We start from the raw sequence: 20,451 nt of genomic DNA, 5'->3' as shown, positions 1-20,451 counted from the left end.
ATTGCAAAATACCAAAAGATATCACACTGAAAAGGAAAATTATCCAAACCCCATGACCTAAACGCTGCTGATGTTGATTTCCTTTCCTTATTATCTGTCTGACCCATGTCTTTTCTCCCCAAGACAGCGACAGTTCCATGAGGCCAAGGGCGCCGGTGTTATTGTGTCCTCAGGGTTCCTCACAAGTGAACTAAGCACAAGTTATTACTGATTACAGGATCATTATGGAGGTCAATTACTGTATTAGGTTGCAATTACAGCCTCAGGAAATGCCAAGGTACAGAGGGGCAGTTTGTCCCTCCACTGAATGGCCTGCAGCTCTCATGGTTTTGTCACATCTTGTATCTCCTTTTGTCCCTAGTTTTATAAACCATTTCCACTCCTAGTTCCCTGCCCGCTCCCGTGCATGTTGACATTTCTAACCTGACTTGTGCATAGATATTGGAAAGTAAAGTTTGTACACATATATGATCATATAACTCCCCTGCCTAAAACCCTCTGCTCTTAGGACAAGCAGCCAACTCCTTACCTGGATGTGATCTCTCTCTTTACCTCCACCTCACTCTCCTCTCCCCACGGACCACCTTTCCCTTCTCTGAAATGCTGTCTACTCCTTCTTCCCCACCTTTATTTAGTTAATTCCCATTATCCTTCAGATGTCAGCTCAAATGTCACTTTCTGGGGGAATGACTTCTTTGCTCCTCCAACCAAGCCAGGTCACCCTGTAGAGACTCAGTACCTCGTTCACAGGTCTTACCAGGGTGCAATTCTACATTGTGTGTTAGTGTGTTTACATGATGAATGTCTGCCTCCTGCAAGTCTGGTTTTCCTGCCTACTGTATCCCCAGGGCAATTTGTAGAAGTCTCATCAACAGATATTTTTAAGTCCCTGCACCATGCTGGGTATTACTGTAAGCCGGGGAGTAGGAGCCTAGATGCAGGAGCCACCAGGAGTGGCCTTAGCAATCAAGAGCTGGAGTTCTAGCCACGGGCACTCTTTTTCTCCTTCCTGGTTCTCATCTGTGAGAACTGAGGTTCCCTAATCCAGTAAACGAGGTCATGCTGTATGAAGATTTACTAATAAAAGTGATTGCAGGACCTAAGCTCAATGACTTAATGATTTATTCATAAAATCATATCACAAGCAACAGAAGTACTGTTTAACTCGGTGCAAAAGAAATTTTATAACATGTCCAGCTTTAAATGCACCGCTGGAGTAACGATTTTTAAGTCCCTGGAAGGAACTGCTCTGTAAACTAAACATTTGTAAATCCAATGTTCATGGCCTGGGTTACACTCTCTTTTCTGGTTGGATTCTTAAATCCTTATTTTTAAGCATCAAGTTTGCTTAGAGAACTAAACATCTTAAAAAGTCTCTTCAGTAAAGCCTTCCACGTATGACAACTATTATGATCTGTATTCTGCACGGAAGGCCGCTGAGACTCAGGGGCAGGTAAGGACTTCCTAAGGATGGAATATTCTTCCGAGGGCCAGACGCACTAAGCCTCAGCAGGTCTGATCTCGGTCCTTCCCCTCCAGACCCTTCCCCACGCCCCTTCCGCGGTCAGACCTGAGCCCCTTCCCAGGCAGAGGCGCCGGCCTCCGATACCTGGGGTCCTCCCGCACTCCGGCCAGCGTCGAGCCCAGGCTCCCGGGCAGGCGAGCGGAGGGCCCTCCGCCCTTCTCTGCGAAGCTCGCGGCGCCTGGAGGCCCCCAGGATGGAGGCAACAATCGCGCAGGCCCGTCCCCGCCGCGCGGAGCCGCTGTGTGCGGAGGCGGCGCGGGCGGAGAGGAAGGAGCGCGGCTGCGCCCCCTGCCCGCGCCGCTCGGCGGTCCCGGCGCCTTCGAGGGCCGCGCGTCCCTGGGTCCCCGCAGCGAGGCCTCCGGGCCCCTCCTCCAGCCCTCCGCCCGGCGGAAAGCCGGAGTTCTCGGCGACGGGGAGCGGGCAGAGGCCGCCGGGGTCTCCGCCTCCTGCCCGCCCGAGGGCCCGGGGACGCTCGCGTGCTCAGCGCGCCTGGGGGGGAATGGGACGCGGGCAGATCACTGCTCCCAGGAGAAGAGGGAGCCCCCGATTCGAGCTTTTGAATGCACGAGTTGATAGCATTACTAATGACAATTGCCGAAAAGGAAACAGTAAAGAAAACCCCCGCCCAGGCCCGCTTTGGGTGGCGGTTCCACCGGCCCATCAGAGTTTGGGGGGGCAGCTGAAAAGGTCGAGAGAAGGGGGGAAGGGAAGGAGGAGGCTCCCGGTACGATTTCGGAGCTGACCGTGACCCCTCCTGCGACCGCGCTGGCCCCGGGCGGGCGTGCAGGGGCAAGGGGACGGCCGCCGCGCGTTCCGGTCCCGGGCCCTGCCGAGCGTGGCGTGGAGACTGCCGCCGGGCGGGAGCCACCGGTATCCCCGCGGCCCCTCCAAATCGGGCTTTGTTCCCGAGAGGACTCGTCCTTTCTCTCCCGGACCCTTCCCTCCACCCTGCGGCCCAGCTCTTCACCCCACTTCTTCCCCGGAGGACGGGTCCCCACGCATTGGCGTCCACTCGGATGGACACCGGGCACCGGAGAGGCCAGGGCCCCCCGGCGCGCAGGCTGCGTTGGCGAAGCAGAGAGCAGGTGGGCGGCGGCAGGCCTGGCCCGCGGCGCTCCAGTGCCCGGTGGAGGGCACAGCGCAAAGTCGCCGGCGGCCACCCCGGGCCCTGCCCACAGCCCGATGTACCTCTGGCCTGTCCGGTGGGGTCGGGTCGCTGCGGCCGCGGCGGAGCCCGGCACCGGTCCCGGATCACAGCTTCCAGCGCTCGGCCCGCGACGCGCCTCCGGTTACCCTGGGGCTGGCGTCTCTCGTCCCATCGGAGCGCGCGGGGACAGCGCCCTGACGGCTGTGCCGGGCGACCGATCGTCAGATATCATTGACAACACCTTCCTTTCATCGTGTTTTATACCTGCCCTCTGCACGTGCGGGGGACAAGAGTGACAATTTTTTTAAAAATCTTAGCTGTGCCTCCAGGCCCACGTGCCCCTCTACTGGGCAGCTACTATTTATTTGTCCCCTGAAAGCGGTGACGGCAAAGTAAATAAACAAGTGAGAGATGGTAAAACCTGGCGGGATTTCCGCTAGTCCTGTCTCGAACTACACGTCCCAGGAAGCCCTGGCGCCGGGACGCGTGTCCACTGCGCCATCCACTGGGAGGAGGCCTTACTCAGTCCGGGCGGACGCGCGGGCCAATCCCCTCGCCGTGCACCTTGGGCTGGAACCTGAAACGCGTTCGCCCTCAATGATGCTCCAGTTACAGAAGCAACGCAAGTTTGTCGCTATCCTGAGGAAGAGGAGCGGCGTGGTCCTTGCGCATTTCACCAGAACTACTGGCACCTTTCAGCTGGACAAGCCAGCGCCCCGGTTGTGACCTTTCCGGGGAGACCCACGCGCCTGCCCAGCACAGCAAAGGACCCCACTTGGAGCCGCGTCTGCTGCTGCGATCGGCCGACGTGCCCCTGCCGGAGCCGCGGCTGGTTCCGTCCACCTCTTCCACTTCATTTATCTGTGGATCATTTTGAGTCCATCTTGTAAATGTTTAGCACTTTGCTGCTTTACTGCTTCTTTCTGGGGACAGTTCCAGCACTGGCCGAGACCGGCGGAGAGAGGCGACTGAGCCCAGAGAAGAGCGAAATATGGGGACCCGGGCTCAAAGCAGCTGTGGTCCTTCCCGCGCGCTATTTCTACATCCAGGCGGTGGACACATCAGGAAATAAGTAAGTCGAGCAATGGCTCCCTGACTATTTTGGAATGCAGTTAAAACTTAACTGGTTTTCCCCTTAAGTTTTATCCGCCCAAGAACTCGTTTCTCCACAGCAGTTTAAAATCCAGGACATTTGGGTGCTAGTCACATCTGGTTGTAACTGTTCCCCCCATCCAATCAGTTTTTCTCTGTAGCTTTACAAATAATTTCGAATTAGCTCTTCTCCTGGCTCTTTTGATAGGGATTTCCCCATGACTGGGGAACAAACTCCTGTACTTTGCTGAAAGTACTCTTTCTAATTATTTTTGCATAAACTGTTTTAAGGAATTTAAACCCAGTTGCTAGAAACTGCTTGGTTGCACCTTTCTCTGTTTTCAGGTGGACCTCTGCAGGTAAGCAGATTTTGAAACTCAGAAGAAAAATAAAGCACTATGTGAAACTTTAGAGTTGAGGGGGAACGTATCAAAATATGAATCTCCTATGTTTGTTACAACTTTATTTCATTCCACTGAATTCAACGGTTAAAAGTATACTTAAAACTTATTTGTAGAACTCACTTACTTCTGAAATGATTGTCTTTTTTTTAATTGGTGGATGCTGACTGTGTGTATTTTGTAGGCAGAAAATCTTGGGACTAAGAAGTTTCCCAAAGCAAAGAAAAGGAGAGTTATAAATTTTGTCACCTGTCTATAAATAGTACGATTGGGAAAACGAAATACCATCTTAAGCATAACAGCCAGAGCACTCACTCCAAAAAAAACTTTTGTACAACGTCACTTGGGTGATATACTACCTACTTTTGCCCATGGCTGAGCATGATTTATAATACTGATTCTTTAAAAAAAAATCTTTGAGAGAGATTTTTCAGAAAATCATTATCTTTAGAGGCACCACTTAATCACAAATTTCCAGATGGGCATGAAGTAAATAGTACTTTTTATATATGAAATGCGTAAGTATGTTCTATGTTTACATAAATTAGTAGTCAACGTATCTCCTTGCAATTTTCTACTAAAACTTTTATGTTATCTTGGCCATTGTAATCCTCTTCTTTTTTTCCTCTCTGATCCATCCTATTCATTCTGGTACTAAAAGCATAAGGAAAAAGAAACAAGCATATGTTAGGGGGAGAATGTGGAGGAGAATAGGAAGGTTCACAGACTAGAGAACATAATCTTTGCACGGTTGTTTCTTAAAATCATCTTTATATCTCATTGTTCTTCCCATCACAGATTCACATCTTCTCCGGGTGAAAAGGTGTTCCAGATTAAAATCTCAGCCCCAGATGAGCAATTCACTAGAGTGGGCGTCCAGATTTTAGACCGAAAGGATGGGTCCTTCATAGTAAGATACAGAATGTATGCGAGCTACACAAATCTGAAGATAGAAGTCAAATTCCAAGGTCAACATGTGGCCAAGTCTCCATATATTTTAAAAGGTAATTTGGAACATAATTTTAACGCAGCAGTATTTGAACACAATAATACATGTCATTTGATCAACAAAAACAAGTTAGCGTGGTATTTTTTTCACTAAAAGAAAAAAATAGACATTTCCTACTTGAAAGCTAAATTGAGAGTCCTGGTAAAAGTACAAAATGCACGATTCAAATGGAAATTACAATTTGCTAAAGAGGAAAGAACATATTAATAGAGAATTTGCTCCCTAAAGGCACAACATTAGCAAGAACAATCAAGCTATATATATCATCGATGGCGCTTTCTTAATTAGAGATATATGACTTAAGTAACTGATGAGTGTTATTGAAATTCGGTTGGTCACTTCAGGAAGAAAGAGGACTTGATGGGAGAGAGGGGGAGTTGACTGTGTTTTTTTTTGTTTTGTTTCAGTGCTATTTTCCAGAGAAATTCTGTTTTCTTATACAGGATAAGAGTACAACTTTCTTACCTAGAGCCATATCATTCCCTCTCAGCAGAGACAGTACCCTAAAATATTAGAGAAGCAGGGTGTCTACAGACACACGAATCTTCCTTGTCCCCCTGCTCCATGAAAGGCAAACTTTTTCTAGCAACTGCCTCCGTTTCTTCCCCACACTCCACCAGGACCACACAGTACCATATAACCTGCTAACCTTAAAAAGATGTCCCATTGTCTACTACTGCCTGGGTCAGGTGACAATCTGAGAATCATAGAAATAAATGACAGTAAAATCTCAATTCAGATTCTATATTATGTTAGTATTATTTCTATAAACATGTAATTAATTCATTATAATATTAATGAAATGGGTGTTTTGAGGATTACTTTGCTTCTTTATATTTTCTTTTAAAAAAAATATTATACTAAACATAGTAGGGGTGTTTTATTTGTTTGTATTGGTTTTTTTGGTTTGCTTTTTTGTTTTTGCCTCGCCTCAGGCTTGCAGTATCTTAGTTCCCCCACCAGTGATTGAACCCAGGCCCTAGCAGTGGAAGCGTGGAGTCCTAACCACTGAACCGCCAGGGAATGCCCATTTGTATTGTTACTTATGATGATTTATCCATTGAGGAAAGTACCTTAGACACTTTAAGAACTAGTTTGTATAATAGACCATTGAAATATAAATTTCTTATAATTTTGTCTTTCATTAAAACAGGTATACTCCTCTGATATCCTTTTACCAATGTTTGGTTATTCTTAAGTACACAAAACATAAAGAGTAATGCTTTGCCCTACAGCAGAAGCTAACACAACATTGTAAAGCAATGATACTCCAATAAAAATTAATTTAAAAAAAAAAGAGTAATGGACTATGGGAACTTCCCTGGTGGTCCAATGGTTAAGACTCTGTAGGAGGCATGGGTTTGATCCCTGGTCAGGGAACTAAGATCCTACAGGCCGCACCGCCAAAAAAAAAGGGAATGGACTACGGTAGCCACTTAGAGCAAAAAGTAGCACCGTTGGCTTTCTTTTAAACTCGTGCCAAGTGGGCCTGACTGTGAAAATATCGTAACACCTGTCTGTGAAGAGCGGTCAGAACAGACTTAACTTGAGATACAGCAGGGTAATAAAAATGTTTTTCTTTTTAAAATATGTTTTCCATCAAATTGCCCTCCCCATCTAACTAGGCAAAACTTGTAAAGTCATATTACGAATATTTGTAACATGTTTCAAATGCTGAGTGAAATTATTACTGTATACTTTGTTCCTTGTGTGTAATTAGGGCCAGTTTACCATGAGAATTGTGACTGTCCTTTGGAAGACAGTGCAGCCTGGCTATGGGAGATGAACTGCCCAGAAACCATTACTCAAATTCAGAGAGATCTGGCACATTTCCCTACCATTGACCCAGAAAAGATTGCAACAGAAATCCCAAAAAGATTTGGACAAAGACAGAGCTTGTGTCATTATACCTTGAAGGATAACAAGGTACAATTCATGACAGGTTTGCTTGCCTTAGTGATTTTTTATTTTGACCATTTGGCTACAACTAGCTGCATAGTTTTATTAAAAATAATTCTGCAGATCATTGTGATAAGATTGATCTCATTGAAGTCAGCGGGTACTTTTAGACTAACAGAGTAAACATTCATTTCTCTTCCAGGTTTATATCAAGACTCATGGTGAACATGTAGGTTTTAGAATTTTCATGGATGCCATACTACTTTCTTTGACTAGAAAAGTAAGTATTTCTTTTCTCAGATGTATAATAAACAATTTGAGCCCAGGTTTTACATTATAATTTTTCAAAATAAAAATAATAACAATACCAGGGTTGTTCTATTCTGGACCCTTAAGTACTATATACTATTCTGAAGTTTTATGTCAGGTAATATACCTGTATTAGTCTCCTAGGGATGCTGTAACAAAGTACTGTAAACTGGGTGGCTAAAAACAACAGCAATTTGTTCTCTCACTATTCCGGAGGCTAGAAGTCCGAAATCAAGGTGTCAGCAAGGCAGTGCTTCCTCTAAAACCTATAGGGGGGATCCTTTCTTGGCCTTTTCCTAGTTTCTGGGGGTGCCTGGCAATCCTAGGTGTTCCTGGTTTGCAGCTGCATCACTCCACTCTGTTGTCACGTGGTGTTATCCTTGTGTATTTTGACATCTTCATCTCTTCTCACAAGGACACCAGTCATATTGGATTAAGGGTCCACCCTACTCCAGTAGGATCTCACCTTAACTAAATACATCTGCAGCAGCCCTATTTCCAAATAAGGTCATTCTGAGATACTGGGGTTTAGGACTTCAGCATATCTTTTGCGGGGATACACTCAACCCCAAACAGTATATTATAGGTGAAAATACCCGGGACTTCCCTGGTGGTCCAGTGGGTAAGACTCCACGCTCCCAGTGCAGGCGGCATAATAAACAATTTGAGCCCAGGTTTTACATTATAATTTTTCAAAATAAAAATAATAACAATACCAGGGTTGTTCTATTCTGGACCCTTAAGTACTATATACTATTCTGAAGTTTTATGTCAGGTAATATACCTGTATTAGTCTCCTAGGGATGCTGTAACAAAGTACTGTAAACTGGGTGGCTAAAAACAACAGCAATTTGTTCTCTCACTATTCCGGAGGCTAGAAGTCCGAAATCAAGGTGTCAGCAAGGCAGTGCTTCCTCTAAAACCTATAGGGGGGATCCTTTCTTGGCCTTTTCCTAGTTTCTGGGGGTGCCTGGCAATCCTAGGTGTTCCTGGTTTGCAGCTGCATCACTCCACTCTGTTGTCACGTGGTGTTATCCTTGTGTATTTTGACATCTTCATCTCTTCTCACAAGGACACCAGTCATATTGGATTAAGGGTCCACCCTACTCCAGTAGGATCTCACCTTAACTAAATACATCTGCAGCAGCCCTATTTCCAAATAAGGTCATTCTGAGATACTGGGGTTTAGGACTTCAGCATATCTTTTGCGGGGATACACTCAACCCCAAACAGTATATTATAGGTGAAAATACCCGGGACTTCCCTGGTGGTCCAGTGGGTAAGACTCCACGCTCCCAGTGCAGGCGGCCTGGGTTCGATCCCTGGTTGGGGAACTAGATCCTGCATGCATGCCACAACTAAAAGATCCCGCATGCCGCAATGACGATCCCACCTGCCGCAATGAAGATCCTGCGTGCCGCAACTAAGACCCAGTGCAACCAAAATAATAAATAAATAAGCAAATATTTTTAAGAAAAGAAGATACTTTACAGTAAAATTATTTTGGTACTAAACCTACTTTGAGCCTAAAGGAGAATTGCCATATGCTGAATCCTGTCCCTGGGTGTAGTGTCATTTAGCAGGGTTTTAGTGGAGTTTTGACAATGATAGTGAAATGGCTGATATGAAAAACTATACCATCATTTTAACCATCTTGGCTTTCTTTTCCTAGGTGAAGATGCCCGATGTGGAGTTTTTTGTTAATTTGGGAGACTGGCCTTTGGAAAAAAAGAAATCCGATTCAAACATCCATCCGATCTTTTCCTGGTGTGGCTCCACAGATTCCAAGGATATAGTGATGCCTACCTACGACTTGACTGACTCTGTCCTCGAAACCATGGGCCGGTGAGAGACGGGTCCCAGACGACCCAGAGCCTTGGTTTTCTTTCCTTGGTGGGTTCTTTCCCAACAACCCTTGCAATGTGATGGTTTGGGAGAAAAATCTGTTGCACTCTCTGTCTTCCAGAGTCAGTCTGGATATGATGTCTGTGCAAGCCAACACGGGTCCTCCCTGGGAAAGCAAAAACTCCACAGCTGTCTGGAGAGGGCGAGACAGCCGAAAAGAGAGACTTGAGTTGGTTAAACTCAGCAGAAAACACCCGGAACTCATAGACGCTGCTTTCACCAACTTTTTCTTCTTTAAACACGATGAAAGCCTGTATGGTCCCATTGTGAAACACATTTCATTTTTTGATTTCTTCAAGGTATGACATCATCTGTGGCCAATCCTTTGTGTTTTTCCAAATACCTGCATTTGGGGGCGGAAAATCGAGGCCTGTAAATTACAGGGGTGAGAGAGGTGAGCACAACATTTTAGGAACAGTAAGGAATGGAGCCCCGGGGACTCACCAGTTCCTAGGGGGGGCAACTTGGGTTGTACTCAGTACCTAGACCTGATATTAAATATGCAGCACAGGAGCTTGGAACCTGGGTAGAGCTATAATTTTTCCCCCAACTGACCCTCAAGAAAAGCATATTTCGGCTCCAAATCCTTTTTTATTAATAAATACATGTAAGTAATTTTACAAATATTTCTCCCCAGAGCCATAGCCTCATAATAGACTGAAGAAGAAATAAAAACCAGGTGTCTCTTCTCGGGCCTTCTGGTAGGGAAATGACTTGGAATCCATCCAGACGTTCTGCCTAGGAACTCTGGGGACGCTACACTCTTTCTGTGTCTAGAATGTGGCTTGTTCCTGTCTCCCCAGTATGGAGCCTTTCTCTGACAACTCCCCTTTTTCAAGCAGTGGGATACTGCCCTGATCTCTAGACCACTGAGGGGTTTTGAAGCCCCATGTGGTGAAGGGAAAAGTGGGCCAAAAAGTAGTCAGCTGTCTCCTGCAGGTGGGAAGGCCAGTGATGAGATGTCTGTGCTGTAAATGGCCTGATTTTCTTTTGATGGGTTACCTGGTACGAGGAAGACCTAAAGAAGGCCATAAGTTGAATTGTCTGTGTTTCTTCCACATGCATATCACAGACATTTTGGAAAGAAATGGGAGATTTGATACCAGATCAAATCTGATACCAGCCATCCCTCCTCAGAGGGTGTTTTGTCAGACCTTTGCTTTCTTTCTACCTGTTGAATTCGCTACAGCTAAAGACTGTTGACTACCACAGTGCTATACATATTTTGATTCATAGATGTTCTTGCCCCAGAGCTTGTTAATTTCATTAAAACTTGCATGTGGCCACCTGATGTTAAAAGGTAACACGGCATAGAATGTGCCATCGTGAGGTGCTCACGTGCCATCAAGAAAGTAGTAAACGGATTACAGAGTCACGATAAATCTATCTTTCCTTAGGTTGTAGCCTTAGGACAACAGTTTTATAATTTTATTGGCTGCCCCACCATTAGCCTTGTGGACCCTTTTTGAAACTTGGGAGAACATCAAAATGTGCCTTTAGCTCTAGGTCAGCATGTTATATGTAATAGCGCTTACTAAGTGGTGGAGGCCAAGGGCAAAATCTGCTCAGTTTGTATCTGAGGTTTGATGTGTGGAAAGAGAAGGAGAATGAAGAAGAGTGGGAGAAAGGAAATTTAATGGAGGTTCTTCTACTTTACTGCTGTTTGCAGCATAAGTATCAGATAAACGTCGATGGCACTGTTGCAGCCTATCGCCTACCGTATCTGCTAGTAGGTGACAGTGTGGTGCTGAAGCAGGACTCCATCTACTATGAACACTTTTATAATGAACTGCAGCCCTGGAAACACTACATTCCAGTTAAAAGCAACCTGAGCGATCTCCTAGAAAAACTTAAATGGGCAAAAGATCACGATGAAGAGGTAAGGTCAGTCTCTTCGTACCCCAGTTATCATGGGTTCATTTTCAATGTCTTGTGCCTGGAAAGCATTCGGGATGCTTAGATGTAGACCCTTACCTGTAAATGGGAAGCCACCTCCCCGCGGATAGCACAGATCCCTTCAGGGTAAACACAGGCATAGTGGCTTGGATTAGCTGTCCACTCTGCACATGACACAAAAAGCTAAACCTTGGCCTTGATTATGCTCTCTCTTTTAGTCAGTTTGATTTGAGTCCCAAGCACTGCCTCACCTCCCCTAGCAATATGAAAATGAAGACGGCCAGCCTGGCAGGAGGAAAAACTAACTATGCTATGGATTAAAATGAGGGATTGCATGAAAGAAGCATCAAACTAATTGTCTGCTGAAAATTGTTAAGGCAGTGCATTAAGCTTCATCTTACATTTACTTTGCAAAGTCATTGTTAGTTCAATTATTGTATGCCTTTTCTCTCCAAGAGAGGCCAATTCTAGAAGGCCCAATATGACTTCTCAAACTTTCGAGTCTTAAAATCGTCCCTTTGATTTGAACAAACATACTCTGTTAAATGTTCCCTTTACCGCACAAGACCCCAAAGATATTTTTTCCACTGTTGTCCCACTAAAATGTACTCTGAAGATCAGTTAGCATATGTCTGTATGGGGAAAAATATGTTTCATTAAAGGATACTATTCTTGTTCCCACAGGCAAAGAAGATAGCAAAAACAGGACAAGAATTTGCAAGAAATAATCTCATGGGTGATGACATATTCTGTTATTATTTTAAACTTTTCCAGGTCAGTATTTTCTAAGAAAATAGACATACTTGTAATTGGTCATGTTAGTAGCAAGTAATATTTCACTTAACAATTTCTAATAGTATATTCATTGAGGAGATATATGTATACCTCTGTAGGCAAAAATCAGGGATAAATATTAAATAATAATGAAAATAGTAGAAAGCCAAAGATTAGCTAATGGAGAATGCTACAACCTTAAAAGAAAAGTATTAATGTTAGAACCATGTGGTATGTGGTTAGAAAATTGGCTTCTGATCCTACAGAGTTACTGTGCATGGATTCACACTTCCTCTCTGTACAATATTGCTGCTGCCTTACCATTTCTTTTTCTATACAGTGCAAGGTACGTTTGGACCTGTTGTACTGACCCCATATGGGCCATGACTTTTCTTGGAAATTGTTTTTATGGACCTACCCATTTAGGCATTGTAATCAGAGCATATCTGACAATTTGAAAGGTTCTTTTTTTTAAAAAAATGCAGTAGTAAACAAGTAGTTGGCTAATAATAGTACTAGATCTAAGTTAAGACTTTTTAATTCAGTATTGCAGAATTGCAGATATTGAGCCCCGTATCTTAGGCTCTGCTGCAGAACAAAGGTGGTCATTCCTGGTCCCCTCCCCCTTTATAACCTTTCCTAAGGGATGGTGAAGTATGTAAACTGAAGAAGGAGCTGGGGGGATGTACTATTTGAATTCCGAAAGAGCCACAGGGTAGACTTCATTCATTCAACTCACATTTTTCGAGCCTAAGCACCTTGGCCAGAGCTTAGCCCAGAGCAAGCACATGATTAATGAAGATGCGACTGAGGCTGTACCAGCCATGGTGGGTCAGGCAGAAATAGTCTGTCCTCAGATTCTCAGTCTAGGGAAGCTGGGGAGCACAATTATTTTCACTACGTGGCAGAAGGTCAAAAAAAAATACCATACGAGTCATATCAATGAAGCGTAGACTAAGGAATGGTCCCTTAGAAATAGGCAGCCAGTGCCCAAAGGTCAGCCGCCTCTCAGAAGCTCTGTTGTTGGGCTTTTAAGGGGAATATGGAGGACCTTGCATATCACAACTTGACACGTGAGTTAAGTGGACTGTGTTCTAGCAAACTCCGGCGTATCTAATTTGGTAAGTGGACGTTAAGTGATATATAAGACATGTTTTTGTATTGTTTCCTATACAGGAATATGCCAGTTTACAAGTGAGTGAGCCCCGGATCCGGGAGGGCATGAAGAGGGTAGAACCACAGACCGAGGATGACCTCTTTCCTTGCACATGCCATACGAAGAAGGTAACCAGAACTCACCTTCTAGCCAGTGTCAGAGTAAGAACTACAGCGATCCAACTCTTCATTCATTCCTTTCCTCGTTCAGTCAGGCAACAGCTACCTGAATTCCTCCTGGAGCCTCCAAGCAATTCATTCTAGCAGAGGCAGATAGAATAGATCCCAACAAGGCAAAAGACAAGTGCTAAGATGCAGTGAAGTGAGCTCTCAGCAAAGTGGAGGGAAGCCATTTTTACTGTGAGAATTCAGATCACGTGGCGTTTGAATAGATGTTTACAGTTTGAAAAGTGTTTTCACACCTATCATCTAAGAGCTTCATCTCCCTGTGAGATCATTTCTGCAGAGTTCGTCCTCCCAGTTTAGAGATGGAAAAATGTATAACCATCATTATTCATGTTAACAGAGTGTTCATTTGAAAGCAATCTCGGTTGATACCACTACATACTGATTTTGTTTATTAAAGGCAGATGCACATATGGCAGGCTGAAGAGGACCTTAGAGATCACCCAGTAAATGCCTTCATTTTATAGTTAACAAAACCGAGCCCAAAGAAGAGTTTAGCTCAGAATCATCTATCTGGATTATAGCAAAGCAAGAACCAAAAAACAGCATATCACCTTCAAATTGTGTGCATAATCGTGCGTAAAGACGGTGTGATGGGTTGGGGGGGGCAGTGATTATAGGTATTTTTCATTTGAAGGAATATATAGTGTATAAAGTTATTATATGTATTATATATATATATATAAAATATGCTGGCTTGACATTGTTTTAAGCAACAGCATCATGTCTCTGAATGGACAAACCCAGAACTGTGGCACTGGAACCAAAGTTGAGAGTGCAGATTTGGGAATGATTATGTCAGCCTGTCAAGGGGGTTTAAAAGGAGTAAGATGACTACCAGCCCCGATGGTGTGATGGAGCCACCTCATACAAGTTCACAGATTGTTAAATATTTAGGAATTTTTCACAGTGGTTAAATTTTGGTAGCTTGGAATCCACCTGGTGGAAGTATTTACACCATGACAACAGTACCTGCTACAAATCAGTTTTGGTTGTCTGTTTTGTTTTGGGGGGGAACTGATTTGCCACTAACTGGCTCTCAGAAGTGGTACATCATCAGCATTAATTCCTCTCAGTGCTGCAAGGCCTTTAAATCAGTGAAAGCCAGTGACAAAACAGAAATTTCCAGAATCGAAACGTGCTCCCACATGGAGTTCGTGATTTGATATCAGAACGCTTCTGTTGGCTCCAAATGAAAGTGGGCGGCTCCCTTTCTCCACTCCTCTTTTTAAATTTTTATCTCTAAGTGACTTTGAGGGCGCCAAATGATTCCCCTGATTCATAGCAATTAGGGACTAGAATGATAGCTTTGTTTATTTTTTGCCCATTGTCTACTCTAGGCTTTCACTGATACCATTCATAACACAAGCCTTTTACCATAATACAGACCCTTAGATGTCCAGGTTCCCCACCAATGGGACTTTACCCTTGGGTGATTCCAAATAATTGTCCTAAAAGCCTCTAGCAATAACTTGGCTTTTATTTTTTTCCCCTTCTTTCATCTTTAGGGGAAAATAATTAATAGACTAATGTAAGCCTTCTTGACTCGTAGAAAACTTCCTGATGGCTCTAAATATTTTGTTTCTTAATTGCAGACCAAAGATGAACTCTGATACGCAAAATACCTTTCCTTCAAATAATGGTGCTCTGAAGACTCTTCTTAACTGAAAAGAAGAAGAATGTCTTTTAAATATTAATTCCATGGACAATATAAAATCTGCTCTGTGATTGTCTGGATTATGAAGATATGTTTCTTCTTATGCAGTATTCCCATGACTGAACTTTAAAGCACATTTTTAGAATTTTATAATAAAAGCACTTTTATTTTAAAAGGCTGTGTTGTGCTCATTGTTAGCTGTGTTTGGACCCTGGAGCCTTAAAAAGAGAGGGTGTCTGGGTCCTGGACTCAGAGTGAAGCATCGCAGAAGCCACCACCTACCCACACACGGGGTTGTGGGTAGGTGGTGGCTTCTGTGATGAGAAAGCAATAAACCTCTGTCTTTTTTTTTTTTCTTAAAGATTTTTTTGATGTGGACCATTTTTAAAGTCTTTATTGAATTTGTTACAATATTGCTTCTGTTTTTTTATGTTTTGGTTTTCTGGCCGCGAGGCAGGTGGGATCCTAGCTCCCCGACCAGGGATCAAACCCACATCCCCTGCATTGGAAGGCGATGTCTTAACCACCGGACTGCCAGGGAAGTCCCTAAACCTCTGTCTTGTTTACACTATTATTTTGGATAATCAGTCCCTCACAGCCAAACCTAATTCTAACTAATACATCTTCCAGGGCTTTTCTTAATCTGGCCTCTGCCTGTATCTTTAATCAAATCTCTCACAGCTTCCTAATATGTACCCTGTAGTCCAGCAAAATCAATCCCTGTTCCTTCTGTGCCTTGTTCCTTACCTTCCTTGTACATGCTTCCCCTTGGTCTGGAATGCCATGACCCTCTTCTTTCTCTGGCTTAGATATCCTTCAACGCTCATTGCAGGAATCACTCCCCTGAATCTCTCCATCTGTGTACTTGTATCGTTGTCTTTTCCCTGCTATGGGGTCATGATCTAAATTGTAGTCTCTCTCTCTGACCAGATGTTAAGCAACTTGATAACAGAGACCGTGCTCTTCTTCTGTTTCATAGTGTGCCTGCAACTAGAAAGATGAAATAAGTATTGAATGGATGAATGAATGAATGAACGAAAATTACCCTGAAATGTGATTAAGAGAATTAAAAAGGAACTTGAAATCCTAACACTGAACAGTAGCATATGGCCCACAAATTCCTTTCCTAATTGTTTCCCTTCTACCCATCTTCCAGTTAAATAATGTGTTATAAATTTTTTAAGTTGTGGAATGTTTCATATATACAAAAGTATATAAAACATAAACCTCCAGCTTAAAAATAATTATAAGAACACACTCATGTAACTACTGACAAAGAATCCTGAACCTTCTTGGCCCATCTGTGCATTTCCTTGTAAAGTCTAGTCTGCTGGCCATTCTTGGTGTTCCCTGGCTTATGTACACATCCCTCCAATCTTTGCCTGTCATCACATGGTCCTTCCCTCTGTCTCCATATCTTCTACTTTTCTGTCTCTTACACTTGTCATTGGATTTAGGGCCCACTCTTAAGTCCAAGATGATTTCATCTTGGGAGTTTTAATTACATATGCAAAGACCCTGTTTCTAAGTAAGGTCACATTTCAAAGTAGTCAGGTTAGGACTTGGACAAATCTTTGGGGGGGCACTATTTACCCACTACATCTTCTAAAAACATTCCTTTTGAAACTAAGAACAACATAAGGATTCCCACCATCACACACTCCATTCCACCTAATGCTGGAAGTCTGAGCTAGCACAGTAAATCTAGAAAAGAAGTAGAAAGTTGAGGATTGAAAAACAATAAAATTATCATTAAAAGCAGATGATAGGGGACTTCCCTGGTGGTGCAGTGGTTAAGACGCTATGCTCCCAATGAAGGGGGCCTGGGTTTGGGTTCGATCCCTGGTCAGGGAACTGGATTCCACATGCATGCCGCAACTAAGGAGCCCGCCTGCCGCAACTAAGACCCGGCGCAAACAAATAAATAAATAAATATTAAAAAGAAGAAAAACAGGTGATAGGCTATGGTACACAGAAAATCCAAATGAATCTACAGATAAGTTGTTGGAATTAGCAGGAAAAGGTGGTATTTGCTGGGCTTCCCTGGTGGCGCAGTGGTTGAGAATCCGCCTGCCAATGCAGGGAACACAGGTTCGATTCCTGGTCCGGGAAGATCCCACATGCCGCGGAGCAACTAAGCCCGTGCGCCACAGTTACTGACCCTGTGCTCTAGAACCAGCGAGCCACAACTACTGAGCCCGTATGACACAACTACTGAAGCCCACATGCCTAGAGCCCATGGTCTGCAACAAGAGAAGCCACAACAATGAGAAGCCCACTCACTGCAACGAAGACCCAATGCAGCCAAAAATAAATAAATAAATTTATTTTTTTTAAGTTGGCATTTGCTAAATACAAAACTAGTAAACTTCACTTGATTTTCTCAAAGAATCATATCTGAAAATAATGACAGTGTATATTCTTTACCATATTTATAATTTTACTTATTTTCCAGCCTTACCGCATGGAGTGGGACTTCTAGCACAATGTTGAATAATTGTGGTGATAACAAACATTCTTATCTTGTTTCAGACTTCAGTGGTGCATTCGTCAGGGTCCTCCAGAGAAACAACCATTAGGTTGTGTGTATACAGAGAAATTTAAGGACTGGCTCACGCCTGATTATGAAGGCTGGCAAGTCCACAATCTGCGGTTCAAGTCTGAAGGCCGTCAGGCTGGAATCCTAGGAAAGACCGATGTTGCAGTTCAAAGTGGAAGGCTGTCTGCTGGCAGAATTCCCTCTCACACTGGGGACATCAGTCTTTTGTTCTCTTCAGTCCTTCGACACATTATGGAGGGCAACATGCTTGACTCAGAGTCCACTGATTTCAGTGTTAATCTCATCCCACGGCACACAGAAAATCCAGAGTAATATCTGGCCACATATCTGGGCCCCTTGGCCCAAACAAGTTCACACATAAAAGTAACCATCACAAACGGATTTTATTCAACAAGTATTTATTAAGCATCTAATATGTGCCAGACATTGTATTAGGTTCTGGGCATACAACAGGGAACAGTGACTATCTCTTCTGAAAGAAGAATGAAATAAGCCAGTAAAAATAAATAAATAAGCAGGACAATTAAGGACTGATAAATAAAACCAGTTATTACAGAGAGAAAGTGGCCTGGGTGGTGGTGACTACTTTAGACTGGGTGACCAAAGATGCTACTGATTTTTCACTGTTAAGCAAAATGTTTGTTATGGTTTATGATAAACAACCGCTATTAAAATATGAAATTTCCAATTACTAACTTATTAAAAAGGAAGAGCATTAAAATCTTATTAAATGCTTTTTAGGTATCTATTTAAATGTTCTTTTGTTTTTGTTAAATTCATAATGAATTACATTAATAGTGCTCTAATTTTGAAACACTGTAAAAACTCCATTATAAAAACTCTAAACATCTAATTATGTATTATTCTTTTAATCCATGGATGGATTAATTGTGCTAATATTTGGCTAAATCTGGCCCACCACTTGTTTTTGTACAGCCTGCAAGCTAAGAATGATTTTAACATTTTTAAATGGTTGAAAAAAATCAAAAGAATAATAATAATGATGATGATGACATGTGAAATCATCTGAAATTGAAGTTTTGGTGTCCACAAATAATGTTTTGTATTACTCTCCTATTGCTGCTGTGACAAAGTACCACAAATTTAGTGGTTTAAAACAACACAGATTTATTCTCTTATAGTTCTGGATTTTAGAGTCTGAAATCAGTGTTTCTGGGATAATGTCAAGGTGTTCATGGGGCTGGGTCCCTCCTGAGGCTGAGGGCAGGATGCCTCTTCTGGCTTCTAGGGGCGCATTTCTTACATTTCTTGTCTTGTGGCCCCTTCCTGCATCTTCCCAGCCAGCAGCTTAGTGTCTTCAAATCTCTCACTGCTTCTGTCGTCACGCTGCCTTTTCTCTCCCCGAGTGTTATAACAGTGTTATTCATAATAGTCAAATAGTGGAAAGAATCCAAATACCCATCGACTGGCAAATGGATAAACAAAATGTGGTTTACCCATCAAACTGAATACTATTCAGCAATAAAAAGAAACGAGTTATAAGAGGGAATAAAGTACTATTACATGCTACAGTATAGATGAATCTTGAAAACATGATTCTGAGTGAAAGAAGCTAGCCATAAAACACCACATATTGTAGGAAATGGCCAGAAAAGGAAAATCTACAGACAGAAAGTAGGTTAGTGGTAGTCTGGGTTTAAGGATAGAAGGCAATGAGCACAGTGTTCTTTTGGGGGTGATGTAAATGTTCTTAGATTATGGTGATAGCTGCCAATGATTATAACCGAAAACCACTGAAAGGCACTCTTAAAGTGAGTGGCTTTTATGGCACGCAGATAAAGCCGTTTTTAAAATTCTGAGCTAGAAGATTAGGAGACACGTAGAGAAACGTTCATTAAGCCTCTGTAATGCGCGAAAACCCTTGAGATGAATGACCATCAGTGGTTTTCTGCATTGTGTCTCCTTACTCGTGCTGCGACAGAAGGGAGGGCGGTTCCTAACTGCCCTGGGCTTGGGGGAGATTCATTCATCCGAGTCGTATTGATTTGCCAGGAATTCTTCCATACGCGGGAGATTCAAGACGAAATAACAAAGACAATAAAGACTCCTGCCTTCGGTCCGGGAAGGAGACAAATTCACTGTCTGTTCGGTCACCGGGGTGGAAGGATGATATGTGGAAGGTCTTTGGTGGAAGGACCAAGATGCGCGTGAGGCGCTTAGAAAAGGCCTCACTGAGAAAATGGCAAGTTGAGCGAAGACCCCAAGGAGTTGCAACGGTAGCCACTAGATCTCTCCGAGAGGAGGGAAGACCAGGACAGAAGCCCTGCCGTGAGGCCTCGCCTGGTGGGTTTGGGTGTGAGGGGAGTGAAGAGGCCCGGGCGTCTAGAGCTGAAGGAGCCGGGGAAACGAGACGAGTAGAAACGGGTAAGAGGGGAAGCGACCGATCATATGAAACCTTGGTCTCTGCAAGGCCTTTAGCTCTGATTACGGGCGAGACGGGAAGCCTTTGCAAAAGGCGTTGAGGTGAAGGTGCACCTTTCAAAGGGGTCCAGCTGGCCACTGCGTCGATAAGTAGCGGAAAGGTAGCGGGCGGGCGTGGGAACGAGAGGCCCTTTGCCCGACTCTTTCAATAATCCGGGCAAAGACGGTGGGGGGGCTCGGGCGGATCTGGTGTTAGCTGAGAAGTGGTTGGATTCTGTACATATTTGCCAGTCGAACAAGCGGGGTCACTGGATTGACTGCGGGGTGTGTGAAAAAGAGAACAATCAGAGCTGACCCCGCGTTTTTTGGCCCGTGCAACTGCTGGAATGGAGTGGCTGGGACGGGGAAGTGTCCTGAACGGACGCAGTCGGGGCTGAGGCAGCGACAGGTGGCGGCACGTCAGCGCCCGCCGCGTTCCCGCCGGCAGCGGCGGGAAAACTCCCGCTCCCAGCGTGCCCCGCGCGCCGGCTCGCGCGCCCGTGTTGGGGGCGGGG

At 44.0% G+C, this 20,451-nt stretch overlaps 3 protein-coding genes across 7 annotated transcripts in view; 2 read left to right on the top strand and 1 right to left on the bottom strand.

The window, feature by feature from the left end:
• Positions 1-3,121, bottom strand: part of BIVM (basic, immunoglobulin-like variable motif containing) — a 30,472-nt gene extending 27,351 nt beyond the window's left edge. For 2 of the 5 annotated variants that reach the window (XR_008618941.1, XM_024123232.3), the window contains exon 1: positions 2,714-3,120. The gene's annotated coding sequence lies outside the window, so the exon portion shown is untranslated. Of the gene's footprint in view, positions 1-1,570; positions 1,728-2,713 lie in introns of those variants that run through there. The other 3 variants (XM_024123234.3, XM_007107897.4, XM_007107898.4) reach the window with 3 other exon arrangements.
• On the top strand, positions 1,060-2,968 carry LOC112064781 (collagen alpha-1(III) chain-like). Its single transcript, XM_024123180.1, has 3 exons — positions 1,060-1,064; positions 1,540-2,093; positions 2,190-2,968. The coding sequence occupies exons 1-3, from the start codon at positions 1,060-1,062 to the stop codon at positions 2,966-2,968; spliced, it is 1,338 nt and encodes a 445-aa protein (XP_023978948.1).
• Positions 3,122-3,228: 107 nt separating the features above from the next.
• POGLUT2 (protein O-glucosyltransferase 2) lies at positions 3,229-15,130 on the top strand. Its single transcript, XM_007107896.3, has 10 exons — positions 3,229-3,744; positions 4,964-5,169; positions 6,895-7,100; positions 7,276-7,353; positions 9,055-9,227; positions 9,349-9,586; positions 10,957-11,166; positions 11,868-11,957; positions 13,134-13,241; positions 14,894-15,130. Exons 1-10 carry the CDS (start codon positions 3,563-3,565, stop codon positions 14,909-14,911), a joined length of 1,509 nt encoding a protein of 502 aa, XP_007107958.1. The 5' UTR covers positions 3,229-3,562; the 3' UTR covers positions 14,912-15,130.
• The last annotated feature ends 5,321 nt before the right edge of the window (positions 15,131-20,451 follow it).

This window comes from Physeter macrocephalus, chromosome 13 (assembly GCF_002837175.3).
Source record: "Physeter macrocephalus isolate SW-GA chromosome 13, ASM283717v5, whole genome shotgun sequence".
NCBI lineage: Eukaryota > Metazoa > Chordata > Mammalia > Artiodactyla > Physeteridae > Physeter > Physeter macrocephalus.
This window is presented reverse-complemented; position numbering and strand designations above follow the sequence as displayed.